The sequence below is a fragment of the Pezoporus wallicus genome, unplaced genomic scaffold (genome assembly GCF_028554395.1).
Source record: "Pezoporus wallicus isolate ANWC-B61680 ecotype Strahan unplaced genomic scaffold, APGP_CSIRO_Pwel_v1 contig_4238, whole genome shotgun sequence".
Lineage (NCBI taxonomy): Eukaryota > Metazoa > Chordata > Aves > Psittaciformes > Psittacidae > Pezoporus > Pezoporus wallicus.
The window spans coordinates 1,349,730-1,367,745 of NW_026637932.1; the positions used below are offsets into that span (position 1 = coordinate 1,349,730).

At 37.3% G+C, this 18,016-nt stretch overlaps 1 protein-coding gene across 15 annotated transcripts in view; it reads left to right on the forward strand.

Moving 5' to 3' along the window:
* The window catches only part of ADGRL2 (adhesion G protein-coupled receptor L2), a 161,784-nt gene that overhangs the window by 85,421 nt on the left and 58,347 nt on the right, over positions 1–18,016 (forward strand). For all 15 annotated transcript variants that reach the window (XM_057408317.1, XM_057408318.1, XM_057408320.1 and 12 more), the window contains exon 3: positions 2,231–2,444. In XM_057408317.1, coding sequence (XP_057264300.1) covers positions 2,231–2,444 — 214 coding nt within the window. The remainder of the gene's footprint in view (positions 1–2,230; positions 2,445–18,016) is intronic.

Genomic DNA, 18,016 nt, shown 5'->3' on the forward strand with positions numbered 1-18,016 from the left:
TTCCCATATTAACAAATACTGAAACATATCACCAGAGTAATGGTACTGTTGGATGCGATTCCACAAAATGTAAAGGCAGACCTGGTTGCTGCATTCTGGCCTTCTCCTTGTGCTGGGGTGAATTTCCCACACAGCCAAAGAGCTGGTCCTCTGAGACCTCATCTGCTCTTCTGCAGTAGAAGGAGGTTAGAGTCAGACCAGCTTCTTGCATTAGTTTACTATACAAATTGGACAAAAGCGGGTGCTGGTGCAAAGGGAAGGCGGGGTGTGCAGATAGAGGATGGGTAGATGGGCTCTGTTTGCCAGGAAGCTACATCCAGACACTGGTGTGATCATTATCAACAGCTCTTTTTTGCAATCCTAACAGGCAGTTATCTTCATACAGTAGTTTTAATCCACAGATCATTAATTCAGTAGAAAAACTGGCAGCCTCTGGTTCGTGTGAAAATTTACTATCAAGGGGTTATCTCAAGTTGTTCTTGATCTTCTTAGATCCCGCTTCCTTGCCTCTTCTAACCCATCATGCTTTTTAAGAAAGGTTTATTTTCTTTACCTTCAAAACACTGTAGAGCTCCCTCTTTCAATACTTACTGGTTATTTCTCTTTGCTGTCACAACTTGTCTCCAGCAGCCTGCACTGAAATATTAATGGCCTTGTACTACTGTATTAGGATGACTTTTTCAAAATAGGCATATCTGTAAATCTGGTGAAAATGTAGAAATGATTTACTATTTTAAAGAAATAGGTACTTAACAGTACCATGTTACCCACCTTGCCTTCCAGAAGGCAGTAACGCACACGTTTTGTAAGAAACAGAAATATTCTGTGTAGTACTAATCCACCAGTAGCTGTGTACAAGGAAGTGTGGAATACAGATCTGCAGTTTGTGGTACTGATCATTTATGCATTTGTTCAGAATCTCAGCTGTTGTTTTGTTATTTTTTTGGTAAAAGGCACTGAAACACTGAAGTTCAACTAGGTAAAGGATCAGAATGTACATAAGATCTGGTGGCACAAACATGTCCATAAAATAGCTAAGCAAAAGAAACCAACTCTTCCTGGAGAAAGGAAGATATAGAATCATGGAATAGTTAGGGTTGGAAAGGACCTTAAGATCATCAAGTTCCAAAACCCCTGCCATGGGCAGGGACACCTCACACTAAACCGTATCACCCAAGGCTCTGTCCAGCCTGGCCTTGAACACTGCCAGGCATGGAGCATTCACAACCTCCCTGGGCAACCCATTCCAGTGCCTCACCACCCTCACAGTAAAGAATTTCTTCCTTATATCCAATCTGAATTTCCCGTTTAACGCGTTACCCCTTGTCTTGTCACTACAGTCCTTAATGAAGAGTCCCTCCGCAGCATCCCTATAGCCCCCTTCAGATACTGGAAGGCTGCTATGAGGTCTCCACGCAGCCTTCTCTTCTCCAGGCTGAACAGCCCCAACTTTCTCAGCCTGTCTTCATACAGGAGGTGCTCCAGTCCCCTGATCATCCTCGTGGCCCTCCTCTGGACTTGTTCCAACAGTTCCATGTCTTTTTATGTTGAGGACACCAGAACTGCACACAATACTCCAAGTGAGGTCTCACAAGAGCAGAGCAGAGAGGCAGGATCACTTCTTTGACCTGCTGGTCACGCTCCTTTTGATGCAGCCCAGGGTACGGTTGGCTTTCTGGGCTGCGAGTGCACACTGCTGGCTCATGTTAAGTTTCTCATAAGTTTTTCTTATATAAGAAAGACTAATGAAGTTGGAAATATGGTTTTGTGTGGGGTGTTTTTGTGGGGTTTGTTTGTTTGTTTGGATTTGTTGGTTTTTTTTTAAGTTACTTCTGCATTTGCAAATCCTGCCTGTTCTGCTGCTCTCCACTTTCAGACACAGCTTGATTGTGCCCAAACAAGGAAGAAGGAAGCAGAGAGAAAAGAGGTGGGAACAGGAGCATGCAATGTAGCATCCAGACAGGCAGCACTAGCAAGGGTTAGAATAAATGAAGAGAAATTTCTCCTTTCTCAGATTAAGGACACAGTGGCAGTGGTGCAGGGATATGACAGTTTCATGAAAGATGCTTCACTTATCATAGTACCAGGGCAAACTGTTTAAAGGTGCACTTCCTTTAGCACACTGATGAGAACTGGTGCTTATGTGACAAAAAAAGAATAGTGCAATGAATATATTCTTTAGGCTCAAGTCTATCTAATCCCTTTATTTCTTCCTTTTTTTTTTTTGCAGGTTTTAGCCGAGCAGCGCTACCGTTTGGTTTGGTTAGGAGGGAGCTCTCCTGTGAAGGCTACTCCATTGACCTCCGGTGTCCAGGAAGTGATGTTATTATGATAGAAAGTGCTAATTATGGACGGACAGATGACAAGATTTGTGATGCTGACCCTTTCCAGATGGAGAACACGGAATGCTTCCTTCCAGATGCCTACAAAATTATGACACAAAGGTAAATATATATATATAATTTGAGTACTAAAGAGAAAAATGCCTGAATTAATACAGTGAGGTATATACTGTAAGAAGTACTGAGTCATAGCTGCCAGTTTACTATTGAGGAGTTATTATTTCTATCAGGTAATACTAGATGGTATTAAAAATTACCAGTTGCAATTAGAGAGTTGGGTTTTTTTTTTGATTCCATGAGTAAAAGTTAAAATGCGGGAAGATAACTGCAAGGAGAATTTATTTACTTACAACAAGAAACATTTTACTTACTTGGAGATTCCCTGTCTCCTTGTCTTTTAGGTGGTCAAACAGTATTCAAAGTGTGTCCAAACGGCTGCATTTTTCATTAACTTCTACATTCCCTGGCAAAGTTACACATTTCCTACGAATGCAGTAAATTATTGCCATAGTTCCCACCTGTAAAATGCATCCAATGGAAAATGTCAGAATGATTAAATGCCAAGATGGTAGCATACCATTATACATGTGTGTACAGAAGCATATGTGCTTCTAAACTCAAGTTTAGAATCACAGAATAGTTAGCGTTGTGAAGGACCTTAGGATCATCCAGTTCCGACCCCCCTGCCTCAGGGGGGTCTCACATTAGACTATGTCACCCAAGGCTCTGTCCAGCCTGGCCTTGAACACTGCTGGGGATGGAGCATTTACCACTTCTTTGGGCAACCTGTTCCAGTGCCTCACCATCCTCACAGTGAAGTATGTCTTAGTGGCAGTGTTTGTCACTCAGAGAACATCATCAGTCAGAAGAGCCAAAGAACCTTAGGGTCACTTAGGTTGGAAAAGACCATTGAGATTGAGTCCAACCATAAACTTAGTACTGCCAAATGCACCACTAACCCAAGTCATAAAGCTCCAATAAGTGTTTTTCGTACAAAAAGTGCATCAGAACTAAGATTCACAGAAATCCCTGTGCTACAAGGCTGCATATAAGCAGCAGTCACCTGGTGCTGACAGTTGTGTATGTGTCAGCACGAATCAGTCACTGGCATTGTTACTGGCTTAAACTACAAGCCTGAGTAAGTTCAGGATTGGTGGGAAGTCTTCCTCCCAGTGCATTTTTCATAGGGTGAGGAATCTATACGTAAAGGGGATGTGAGTAACCTGGGAGCTTTCTCGTGCATGTGCACAGATGTCTGAAATGAAACATGCAAGTTGTCCTTCATGCTGTGCTCCATGTTCTGTCTTCTGTTCGAACATGGTAGCACTCAGATACAGTCAAGTCTTAAAAATAGTCTTCCATTTTGATTTCCCAATTGACTAAAGTTGTCGTGAGTGTGACTCTTATAATTTTTTTATTATTTTCATGGGAATACATAGATTCTCTCTACTTCTGTAGTGAAACATTTTGGCTAGCTCTCAGGCTTCAATTTCAAACGTTGGAGGTAAATTAAGGATATCAGGCTTTTTATTCTTGTTGAGTGTTCAACCTGTGACTTGTTCTGTGATCAGTAAAGGAAAGGCTCCATCACTATGCCAGTAAAAAGGTAATATAACTTCTTTAAATCATTTTTGAATTATCTTTTTGTGGTTCTAGTTCGTTGCTGTTAATTAGATCAAGCCAGATTTCCGTTGAGAGTACAGCAGCAGTGTCATCATGCTCTAATCTGTCAACTCCCTTTGAAACCACCTTCAATTGCTTTTGTAAATGTAGTGCCTCTCTGTAGACTTCCTTGTTGTGTAAAATGCATGTTGTGTTTTGATCAAAGTCCTCCTTATGTTCACGGCAAATATACAGATTAAGGTAGTCAGAGACAAGTATAGAGGCACAATCTTGTTTAAAGTGACATCAAACTCTTACTGGAAAGCTGAAATTTCAATCCTTCCATTCCAGTTAATCAACTATAAGTTAATGATAGCAGAAAGTATTTTTGAAGTTCCCCAATCTTCCACTCTTTTTCAACAGATTAAGATGAAGTTGTGATCAGATCTCTGACATTGGTTCAGAATACCTGTGCTCAGAGAGAGTTTCTGGGTTTTGTTCCTTTTTTTCTTCGTGGCCTGAATGAACGGCAAAGATCATTTGACACTTTGCTTTCTATTTTTCTGGCATTTATAGTAATTCAGAAGTTTGCTTTCACAGTTTTCTCTCTCAGTCCTGTCATTAAGTAGAAAAGCTGTCACTTGCCTTGTTTAATCTTTTCTCAGAATTGCTCGATTTGTGCTATATTGCAAAGAAGAACATTGCAAATTTCATATGAAAGATTTAAAGTTCTTGCATCTCATTTATGTATAACTGCATTGGTGATCATAATTTTTTGTTGTCTAAGGCAAACTGTTATTTGGTACTCAGCACATGTCCTTAATCTGATATCTAAAAGTGCTGCATCAGCTGTATTTTGATGGCAGCAATTGCATAGAAAAATCTCACCTGAAGGACTATCAGATTCATTGGGGATTTTTTTTAACTGACTAGAAAAAAAAAAATCTGTTAAAACATTTGATCACAAGGAAAACTGTTCTTCCATACCTTTAAAAATAAGCAGCAATTGTTTCTAGATTGCTAATTAAAATCCTACAGTGTTTACTTCTAAGGACTAATGACACGTTTTTATCACTTCAGCCAGCAGTGTTTCTACCACTGAGTTTGACCACTCAATTCAGTTTAGACCTGCAGTTAAATGTAGTTCCACGGCAATTATTAAATACTCATTGTTCATTTGCAACATTACTCCACAGCTTTTGCACAGCAACTACATTTACTGCAGTTACAGCGTGAAAACACTAGCTTAATGAGATCAATACTGTGAAATCTGAAGACTGAAAAATAAGATGAGGTTTCCAGTTGAACACAAAGCCATGTAATCACATGCCCTGCTCCCCTTCCAGAGAATTTGAGATACTAGCACACAAACTTTGCCAGTGTCCACTGGTGCATCAGCTCCTCTTTCTCAGAAGAAACTGCTACTTGATCTTTTCTCCCTCCCTTTTCTTTCTTTTCTGTAGTTCTAGACAGATTTTTAACTTAATGCTTTCCTAGGAAGCCTGAATAGAACACTAATGACTTCATTGCTTTGCTTTTACCTTTGTAAAGTAGTTATTAAATTTTTAGTCCCTGATTGAAATTAGATCCCAATTATTCCAGAATAAAGTCTTTCAGATGTATTTAGATTCCGCGTAAACTTCAGACTGACATGGTTAAAATTAAAGCTTTGAAGAAAGAGACTAGACCTTTAGAAAATCCCTCTCCCCTTTCACACTTCTCTGATAATTAACCCCGGCGTTTGCATATAGTCAAGTTGGAGAGATCCTACCACGTGCTAAAGTTGAGTTTAGAAATAAGCTTATTAGTGGAATATTTGGTGAGGGAGTAGTGTGAGTGGCAGAGGAACTGTGTTTCAGGCAATTTAGTTCTTAAAAATAGTCAGGCTCCTTGGTGCTCTGCTGTCCTTCAGCAGGGACAAATCTCCTCCATTTCCTCTTTGTTTAGAAAGAAATTAAATGAACAGGAAGCAGAAGATGCAAAGCAGCCTGGGAAAATTACTGTAGTCGCTTGCTCATAAAGTGTGATAGTGTGGCTGTAGTCAGAAAACTGTCACAAGACTTTGAAGTTGATAAGGCTAAATAGTACAGCTCTTTATAGGCACAGCAGAGGTCTGAAAATTAACATGATAAAATTTACTTATGACCTAGTCTTAAGTCCACTTCATTGTAAGTGGATTGCAGGTGGGTTGTGTGAGTTATATGCAAACCGCCTGTGTATTTATGAGGGCTTTCTGCTGCCAGTGTCAACTTCAAAGCCACCGCTTGCAGGTGGATGGACCATACGGTTTTCTCAGGACAGGCACTAAGTATTAAAGAAATACCACATAGTGTTCAGATTTCTCTTTTTATTAGCTTAAAATAATAACGTATATTTAAAAGTACCTGTAAATACTTAAAATACATTTCAGTTTCAAAGGCAGAGGCGTGTTATATATGTAATTTATAGTGGAAAAATAAGCTACAGAAATGCATTTTTTGCATGCTGGGACATTTCACTTCTGAATTAAAACCAGGCTTTTTTCAATAGGAATCATATTTCCTCATCCTAAACTTTTTGTTTAAGAAAATTTTCCAATTATTTTAAAGGTTAGACAATATAACTATCTTTGTGAATCCAGTACAGTGCAATTAGATGATAATTTTGCCTGTATATTTAAATAAATACTTTTGTAGTGTGGCAGATGATAATTTTCCATAATATAATTCTAAATTTTGAGAAATCCAGTATTAAAAAAATGTCAGGTTCATCCTATTCTGTATACCTTATTTTTTGAGTGATTTACAGTTACAGATTTGGGGGGGGGGGGGGGGGGGGTTGTTAAAAATGAACATTCTGTATTTAAAGAAAAAAATAACAGCTTATTGATGCCAAATCTATGAAATCATTTACTTAGATGCAAAATTCAGGCATTTACTGTTGACAGACAAATTCACGTTAAATTCAGAAGGAAAGCATTGTTTCCCTCCTAATAAAGGCTAATATACCTTGAATTTTTAAATAGGAACTTCTGATCTGTGTTCTGATACTGAGAGCATAATCGTTGTAATTGTTAAAAGAGGAAAAATTCAAAATAGTCTAAACTACAGGTCTTGCAGCACATGCAGGCATCCACAGAAGAAACTACAGTCTTGCAGTTTCAGTTTATTTTTGATCTGCAACAGAAAGGAGGTTACGTGAATCCTGTAGCGGAATGGCCTTAAAATTCTATTTTCATCTACAATTTATACTGTAATTGTATCTTCATGGGATCTTTACTAAACATATTTAATGAGTATCATTTTGCTTTTTATATATGCACAAACAAAGCAAACCTCAGTATAAATGTAAGCATAAATATAAAAATGTTAGGTATAATAGATGAACTTGGGGAACTGCGATTTTTTAAAATACCCTTCCTTTTACAACATTGCTGCAGAAAAGTAAAGTGGTTAAAAGAGGAATAAATCCTCTTTAGCAGTGAGTGTTTTTTTCTGTTGCATGCATCCTGTCCTATCTATAGCACATGCAACACATGTACCTTCAATTACTGTGCCCGTTGTGACACCAGTGAAGAGTTCATGCCTGGGTTTTTGTTACCATGAACTTTTCTCACATGGCGATACTCTTAACCTGTTACGTCCATCATCTTTCTGCAAGACAGCTGCACTTAAACAGAGGGTCTTCAAAATGTGAGTGAAGTGCCTTCTGCCCCACAGTGATCAAGGGAAAGCCAAAAGGAGCAGTGTATCCATTCCTTCTCCTTAGACTTTATTTTTTTCTTAATCCTTCCCGACACAAGCGTGGGAGAATGGATGTTCATTCTTTTCCATCTATTTGCATATCCAACAAATGTGTCATTTTGAAAAATCCTATATGTAAATCAGAATCAGACATTTTTGAAAGACAAAAAAAAATGAGTTCTCCTCTGACAAAGACACATCTTTCAAGCCCCTCGTCTCATTCCTGCCTGTCAGGTCTGCAGAGGAAACATTGTCATACCATGTCCCCTTTCAAGTGAAAACAAGTTTGGTCTGTTCCATAATGTGAATGAATAAACAAAATCTTCTACTGGACTCCAGGCTTGCGTGGATGGTGGATAAATCTCGTGTAAGTGATTAATCTCACTCATAAGCCTGAAGAGGTCTCACCAAAAGGGAACTTCGTCCAGGGTGTATTTGCTGGTAGAAGGCAAAGCCTGCTGTGGGGTCACTGCAGAGCTGAATTCGAGCCTTTGCACAAAGTCTTGCAAAGCATTCTGGTGCCTCAGAAATAGCTTCCTCAGGGCCTGCCGTTGAGTCTGTGTTTAAACTGTAACACTCTTCAGATTTGCATTTCTTAACGTGACTTAAAACAGTTTTCTTGGGCAGGATTTTACCCTCTGCCATTCACAAGTGGCTGTGATTGAGATAATGGTGCTTTACTTCGGGGGTCTGCCAGGCTCAGACAAGGGCTCTGCTGACCCCTGCTGCTATGCTTGCTTTTTCCTTCGCTTTTTCTTCTTCAGCTGAAGATTGCCTCCCTTTGCTAAAGGTATTACATAGTGGAAAGTGTCTAAGAATAAGAGAATACACCCTGCCTTTTTCTACTTTGTGGTCATTAAGAGCTTGCATGTCTCTCAGAGAAATACAGATGCTGATGACAGGATAGCAGAGGCTGATGTGGATAAGGTACATTCTTGGAATTTATGCACATCAGAGTTGATGTGGTACTGATGCCGATCTCATGTATGAAGTCCTTCTTTTGCTTTGACATTCCAGTGGTTTCTGGTTCAGCTTGCTGACAATTGCTTCACAAACATTTGCCATAAAAGATTATCACCATTAGATATGTTTTTAAAGCATCCTTTAGAGGTGAAGGCTTCTACCCATCTGAAACAGACGTAAGTCTTAGTATGGCAGCGATCCCTGTGAGTATTTTGATGTAGCAGAAGCTTAAAATTCTCTTTATTTTTAAACTAAGCTTTTCACTATGCTGGGCCATGGCACAGTGGATTTTTGTTTTGTTTTGTTGTCTCTGTGTTAGTTGCAAGACCTAGTTATAACTGAAATGTAAAGGAAAAAGAAAAGCAGAAACACATGTAGCCTATTTTAATGAACTAAGCATAATCACAGAGCCTAGAATATTCGTGAAGCATACCGTAGTCCGTGGCTTTATTGCAGAAAAAAACACAGTAATACCCATGACTGAGAAGCATTCTAGCATTGTGCATTTTCACTACCATTAATATGAAAGTAGTAGGTCTAGTTTACTCATTAAAAATAGGGGTTTTATTAATGGGGTTCATCTGTTATAGCATTATTTCATAAATTAAATACAAATCTTCATATTACAAGGTTCTGACCAGTCAGGTAAGGTGAAATAGCTGTCAGTGGTACTTGATTATCATTTTGCAGTGTGTTCTGTTGTTATTTTCTGCAGAAGATACTATGTTACACATGTTCAAGCACGTAACATGCACATTGCTGTAGTCATGGCATTGGGCAAGCTACAAAGGAAACAACAAAAGGATCTTTGTCACCAACCACCATCAAATTCTTTTTAAGTCAGGTTATATCTGGCACAATAGTATATACATATTCATCAGTCTTTCATTGCTGTTTGTGGGTGAAAATAAATAACTATACATACGTATACATAAAATTTTAAGTATTATATGCTGTTTCCTTTATATTTGAGCATCATGCAAAATACATACTTCAGCCTCTGATTTTCTTGTTTGCCTTTGGGGGGGGGGTAGGATTTGGGGTTTTTGTTTTTGTTTTAAATTTGAGTTTGTTTTGTTGGAGTTTGTTTGATTTGGTTTTGTTTTGGGGTTTGAGGGTTTTTTTCCTGATTTCTGAACAGGACTTTCCTAGGGTGTGCATACTGTTTAACCTACAGTTAATTATGTATAATATGTTTTGGGCGTATAATTACCTCTCTTGGTAATTCACTAATATTTTTGAGAACTTGACCCAGACAACATTGCTTAACCTTCAACACTTTTCAGTTGAATTTTGTGTTCTCTTGGATGAATTTGTATGAATTTTACATAGTTTTGAAATTTCTAGTCTTGCCAAGGTAAGTTCTTGGTTCAGTTACTGTCAGAGTTTTATTATTAAAAACCTCTGATTTACTTTTATATTTCTGTGCCAAATTTACTTCATATAGAATAATTCCTTAATAATTGAAGCCTATTAATTCCTCCCACCCCAGTATATCCTCTATAATACTTAGCCAAAACAGCTACAGTATCTGGTAAGTTGATTTAGGACTTCATACATGTGTTCATATAGCCATTTATCTCAACCCTTGCTGAGGAGACCTTTATTAAGCTGTGATGACTGCTGAATATGAAATGTAACCAAGATTATTTTTTTATTCAAATATAATTTAAATATTCATCAAAGAGGAGTTATGCTTGAAACTGACAGAGACTATTAACATCAAAAAATATAATTAACTGCACTGGGTATCATGAAGCAGAGTTAGCCAAATAGCCGAGAGGTCTAATTGCTCTAGAGTCTGAGAAGCAATAGTTTTATTTTATACTGTTGCTGTGGAATTAATAGTGATGTGGTTTCCTATGCGAGGCAATTAAAAGCTGCCTGTTAAGGTTCACTGCACTATAGGAGATCCGTTGAATATCACTTAGTAAACAGAACTGACATGGAAAAGGTACATGAAGATGGGCAGAGCAGGGTATAGATTGTAAATTAGAACAGATTAATATGAATTAAATATATGTAAGTAAATGATGAGTACTTTTTAGTGTTATAAAGTCAGCAGTAATGATGAAAGTGAAAAGTTTTCATTAGTAACATAAAGGAAATAGAATTTAAAGATTATTACAGTGAAGCTCAGAGGAAAAGAATTGAAGAGTAACATGTGTTTAAAAATTAAAAAGTAGCTACAGAGTAGTGTAAAAATGAGCAGATCTCATATTCTGGAAATTTCCTTCTGCCACAGAATAATCTTCTACTTATGATAAAAAGGAACCATCTGACCTTTGTGGCTCAATTAAGCTTTTTAGTTGAATTCAACAAGAAAAAACTTCTTTATGGAATTGCATAGATTCTGCCTGTGCCCAGGGTATACATTCTAAAAGGGGTGGCCGTATTCATGGCATTTTGACATTAATGAGGTTGTTGAAATGAAGAAGTTTAAGGATCAAAGATAAAAGCAATAACAGTATTTTACAACATTTCTTTTTTTCTCTCTAATAATAAAATTGCAATCTAATTGCTTAATAAATGGGCCATGTTTACTGAAAGACAATTTCCCTCTTTGCTTTTTCCCCTCTTCACATTTTATTTTCTACATAGTGGAGAAGAATAATTAGCAAAAATGATGTGGCCACAAATGAAAGAGGTCTTTATTTTTTTTTTTTTCCCTTCATACAAGAGCTGTGAATGAAAGAAATTTGCATGTATGTTTTTCAATTTAATATGATACTTGTATGTGTTTTACATACAACTTGTATGTGTTTTAAGAAGCAATCTGAACTAATTTCATCCTGGTCAAATGAAGCAAAGAACTAAAGTAGAATTCCTGTTTTAGATAAAGATTGGCTGCCTGTTTCATACATTATTTAGCATCCTTACCCTGTTTATATCAGTGACATAAGAGTGCGTGCTACTTTCTCAGAAGAGTACTGTCTTTGCCGCTTCACAGCACAGTGCCTTGTACTCCCAGGCTTGCACATGGTGTTAGCAGATATTTAAAGCACTTCAGCCTAAGATTTTATAGGTCATGATGAACTGAGCCTATAAAACAAGTTACTGCAATGAAGTTAATGCAGTCTTAAGAGTGTTACATAGACCGAATACTCAGTATTCAGTATATTTTTAGCCTGCTGTAGACACATCAATGGGGAGGAAGTGTTCTTGCATGTCAAACCAGCTTTATAATACACTTGCAGTGCAGAATCCTTACTACAAATTTACTATTGAAAGCCTTTTTCTTTTTTTCACCAGATTTTCACTATAACATGGTAGCTATCAGAACCTTTGAATTTCAGTTTCTTCTAACACACGCACACATACACATGCAAAACAAGAAAAGAAATTAGGCAGCAGAATCATTCCATTGAGGAAATGAAATGACCAAAGTCATACAGTTCAAGCACCCTGGAGGAACTTCTTAATTACTTCTTAAAGACACTGAGCTGCATAATGTTTTATCTGGCAAGATACATGTTTTGTCATTGTATGTACAAAGGCATTTATGTTCCTTTCTGAGTAGTAATCTGTGATATTTAACCTTACTGTTCATTGCTTCTCACTGATTCTCAAGATACCTTGTTTCTTGATGTATATGATGGAGCAGATTGGAAATGTATGTATACACACATTTTTCCAGCAATGTAAAATTGTTGTTTCACCATAACTCAAGACATTGTGCTCCTTTTCCTCTAATTAATACATTCTTTTTGGCTGAGTTTTAAGTGTAACAAAGTGTTACAGTTCTGAGCTTATAATCTTCCCCTGTTTACTGAATTTCTTCACAGCGTTGAGCTCAACTGTACTACTACACTCATGAAGCTGTAGGTGTTTTCTCATCTAGGATGTAGTAGCACTAGTACTCTCTTCAGTATATTATTCTAGTGCCAGCATCACTGGTGGGTATGAAAAACATTTACTTTGTACATTTAGCTTTCTTAGATAATTTTGCTGCCTTTGTGACAGAAATACAGAAAAAGAACACCTCCTGGAGTCACATTTAAAACAGGAGCACTTTGGGTAATGTACTGTAGACAGAACACATATGAGTTAGTGCTCAGTTATCATGAATGCCATCAGCAATGCCTTGTTGCTTTCTTATCAGCCACTTCCTGCTGTCAGTCCAGTGCTTATTTCAATAGAAAGGGATTTGCATCAGATGTAATACAGTATTATGTATGGCTAACATGGGGTTTTTAATTGTGCAGGCACATGAGACTCCTTCAGTGGGTAGACAGTTTGATAAAAGGATTATATCATGAATATTTTTGACACAATTGAAGATTATCTGTGTGTTGACAGAATCAAGCCAGTGTATTTTCTGATTTGTTTTTTATAGGGGGGAATCTGCCTGACTTGCATCAAAACCAACCACAGAATACACAGGTTTTTTTGCAGATATAAAAAACAAGCAAACAAAAGCAGCCCCCTAGACTTGCTGGGCTTAAACCTGGGAGTTCAGGAATCGGAGTGCGCAGCTCTAACCAGTAATTTAATCCTTTGAATTCAAAATGCAAAGAAGAAAGTGGGATTGTGCTTTCCAAGTTAGAGCAGAAGGATACTTTTGCAGGGGAGGTCCTATACCTGGAAGCCCTGTGAACTTTCCGGATGATAATTAGATCCAGACATCACTGTGGGTAATGAATAACAGTGCTTTCATGACAAGCATTCCTCTCAGAAGAAAAGAAAGTACTTGTAGTGAGGGCTCTCAGACACATTTTAATAGGAAATGACACCACTGTTACAGAGTTGATTAAAGACCTACCAAGGGACAGCACTTCTGGAAAAAATCAGCAGATAAAATAAGAAAAGTTGTAATTTTATTCTAGTTATTGGTTAAATATACGTAAGTTTAAAGCTATGAAATGAGAATTAAAAATTATGACAAACCACCTTGCTAGCAGACTGCGCTTTTATAAACCTTGTAAAATAACCAAGTTGTCTTTTGGCTTCTTGCTCAGCATTTTGCTTTGAGTTCTGTTGAGCCATAGAAATGAGTCACTCCATAGCCCTGTGGAATTGGTAGATATGCAGCAATGGGCACACGGCCTCTGTTCATGAAAATTATAACCCAAAAAGGGGATATTCCCTGAGGCAAGTTTACAAAAAACAATTTATTCTTTTTCACCCTGTAAAACTCATCTTACATGCAGGATCTCTTGCATTATTACAAACTCTAATCCTCTGAGTGGGTAATTAACGGACCAGAAAAGCCATTTGTGGAAAGAAAGAGCCATAAGGGTGAAAAATATTTCTCCACTGAATGATCTTTAAGGAGTAAATAATTACAAGAGTGAGAGGTTTGGGATGACCAATCTAAATCTGAATATAATTAGGATGAACACAGTTTGAAAATCGAAGCAGTTGGCATGTGCAACAATTCTCATATCAGAAGACTAATTAAATATTTAAAAGCCCAAAACCCCTCACTATTCACAGAAAAATAACCTGCCACAAAAGGGTCTGTAACTTTGCAGATAATTAGGGAGGGTTACAGGAGGAAAAAATCACAGATTGGCTCCAAGGTTCTGCAAGGTCATGTCTTATTATGGTGTATCTTTTATATGGTCTGATAACAAGTTTCTTGCTAATTTAATATAAGTAGGGCATCCCATAGCGATTTCCCATTTCCCTTGTTAAAAATGTGATCGTTTCTGTGTATGCAAACTGCAATAGGTGAACATTTTTATAAATAATTGCTCCTAATTGATACAGGCTATAATATTTTTAATTATTCAAGGGGAATGCATGTGTTAAAGTTCAGTTAGGGTTACTCCCACCACAACCCCATTTGAAATTTTCCTCATCCTGTCCATTGTGGAGAGAAACCAAAGGGCCCTATGAAATCATGTTGCCTCAACAGCCAATTCTGTAAATTAGTAAGTCTTAATTTCCTATTACAGCTAAGACATTTATGTTGAATAGGCATTTCTGCAAACAGAAGAGCTGTGTTAAAATCAGGAGAACCATAGTGAGCCAAGCTGAATTTTCGTTGAGCTGAGCTGGAGATCCAGTTGAAGCGTGAATATTAAAAGTATACCAAGGCTTCTACATTTCAGAATTTGCAGTAAAAATCACACCTGCCATTTGAAATACCTTATTTTAGTAATTTAAGTGGGTGATTTTTTAGAATGTATTTAAGAGCTGTGCAAATTAATGTAAAGGACAAAGCTGTATGTTTTCAATATTGTAATTCTTTAACTTATTTAATAATGACTCAGAAGCTGATTTAAGTTACATACCTTTTAACTACACTGTGAATATGCTGCATGCCAAGCCATGGATAAAAAAGATCAACAGTGCTGCAACAAAGAGTGTTAAAGGGTTTTTACTTTTATCCTATATTCTCTATCTGGGACTCTCTTCTTCTGCAAGTCTGTTGCAGTGTTATGCCTAAGGATCAGACACTGTGCTTCAGGATTTTCACTTGGATTTTCTATATGCTTTACTGTAGTACTGTGCCTCAGAAATAAATGCTCCTTCATAAAGCTCTGATATTATTACCCAGCCCTATGTTTCTCCCCTGAAACCTCCTCAACCCACAAGGCGAGATGCTGCACTCATGCTTGTTGTTTGAGTGTGAATAATCCGTGTAAATTGCTCAGATATTACAATGCTGCACTGCTAAGTTTTCATTAGTAAATAAGCATAGCTGCGGGCTACTTCTTTTGTCTAAATGGTAAAACATTTAATTGGATCTTTTGAACTGATTACTTTTCAGCAGTGCGGATCTGCTTGGCTTACTTGGTGCACTAAGACATACACTGCTGGTAATCCCATGCTGCATTTTGCTTGCAAATACGCATGCACATAAATAGTAAGACGAGATTGTGACTATTACTTTATTACCATTTCTTCTTCCTGAGGCAGGGTTGCATTGGAAACATTTTATCTAAAAAGCAGGTCTCTCTTGCTTCATACTGTTAAAAGCTTTGGATTTGCACCTACGCAAACCTCACCAGGAGATTGTTCCATTTACTTTGCACACCTCACTGCATCTTTTGATACCTAGTTTTCCTGTCCTTGCTTTACAGTCATCATCTCACAGACTCTGGTAGTTCTAGGACATATCTGTGGCAGAAAGTAGTGGGGATAGAGACATGGGATTATAAAAGCACTTACAAAATTACTGAGATAAAACAGGAGATACATATTCCACTGGAACCTACACTTTCAATTTTTTTACCTTCCCTATTTTATCTAATGCTTCAGTTTCAGGTTAATAATAGCCCCATAATAATAGCATATACACCAGTAAACAAAGTACTGGAACAAGGATGAATCATTACAAGAAAAAAAAAAACTGCTAGCTTAGATTGCAAGTAAGTGAGATGATTCGTGACTGCCATGAACTTAGAGAACATGAATGCTAAAAGGCAAATGGGTCATAACTAAATGTATTAAAATTGTAAGAAGAGGTTTGAAAGCAAGAAGTACTCTGTTAAATTACTTTCCCATACAAGTGTGATACACATTCATTGATAGTGAATCAGGCCAGGTAATCCGAAAAAAATGGCCTGTGGGTGTAGCGTATTTTCTGTTGTGTTTTATTGTCTATTTTGAGTTTTCATCCTTAATGTGTACCCTTAGACTCCCACAAGATTACATGGTATAAAGAAAACACAAATGTTATTGCATATTTATTGGGCAAACAGAAACAATCCTATGGTGCACCTTCTTCTACAATATTAATTATACACTATTTAGCTTGCTTATGTCAGGTTTACTCAGTAATTAGGAAGATTCAGCAAATCATCAGTATTATATTTAAAAGAAAATAGAAACTATTTTCTCAGGTTTTTTTCCCTGAAATATTTTTCATCTGAAGCCACCAGGTTTGTTGCTGTAGTGGTCACCTTGCCAAGTGTATCGAAAATCCCAAGGTTGGGTTGTGAATTTTCAAACCAAGCTATAGCATGCCTTACTGCTTGAGCAGTCACAGGAAGTTCTCCAATATCTAGACACAACTCTTACAGCCAAATTCTGCCATCATACGTGCTTATGTATCTCCCTTTTTTTTTCTTAGATTACGAGAACCATCACAGCACACTGAATCTTTTGAGCTAGGTAAAATTGATGCTGTCTTCCTTTTGCATGCTTATTTCCCCATAATAGTCTTAGGGATTGTAACTCGAAAATAATTTTCAGAAAATCTTACTCATGAGTAAGTAAAATTGCCCATGTGGGATCCTGGCTTTTTGAAAACCCAGTTGATAGGATCATATGTCTGTCTTCAAGGATCAGGTCTCTGTAAGGATACATGTTCTCATTCCCTGCATGGGTAGGGTTGTGCTGCTGCAGTTCCTGGAGCGCTATGGATATTGCAGCGAGGGCTGGCCGATGCTGTTTCAAATCAGGGATTTATAGCAAGGCTGGGGTATTTTTAGCAGGTCTTTTTTTCAGGGTTTGGTTAGGCCCAATTTGTAAAATCATTAGGTTTCAGTATGTAATAATGTATTTCTTGTGAGGTGAATTTGAAACTCAGAATTTAAATACATTCCTTCAAATACTTTTATCTGTTGTGGTATGCGTGTGTGCATATGTATGTATGTATACACCCCTAAAACAAAATCTCTTTTCTCTGGCTATTTGATACATAATTTTTGTGCATACTTTCTGAGTCCTGATTAATAATAGCATTTAAGTAATATCTGACATCTTCATGCATATGTAGCTTTGAGTTTTAAAACAGTAGTGGAGGTCTAGTGAATATGAATACAAAAGGAGGAGCACATCTCACATAGCAGTTGTAGACCATTAGGAATACATATGTAAAGACAGCCATTTACTCTGAGTAAAGAGATGCAGGAATTTTTCCATTTAAAATAAGCTGTTGTTAAAAGTCAATACACGAAGTGTAGTCATCCCACATTCCCATCTCTTTTTACTTATACTGCAGCTCACCCAGGGTGAATAAGGAACAAGAAGACCATATGGAGTATGTGGTGCTACAACTCAGAGTTTATGTGCTTCAAGTGGTGTTTAAGCAGGTTGCTGCAGGCAATATGCGGGAACATGTCATCATGCTAGCTTTTAAGTATTTAATCAATATGCTGAAAGAGAAGTATTGTCAGATCTGGCTTAAAAGTTTCAAAACATACCAAGATAGATTTTTTCATCGTATTGACAATTGTATTTAAAATGAATTTTGTTAAACATGGCTTTGTACTGTATCTCTTTGGTCTTGGTTTGTTTTTTTTTTTTTTTTTTCTTTTTAAAGTGAAGTACACATGACTGTTTTCTGTGCTTGGCAGTTTTACCTTACTTAGTGAAACACTGCATTCACAGAAATGCAGCATTAGGAATACTCAAAATTACTTTAATAGCCTATTTCTGGCTAGATGGTAACTGATATCCTTTTTCAAAAGAAACAATGTTTGTTTTATGTTA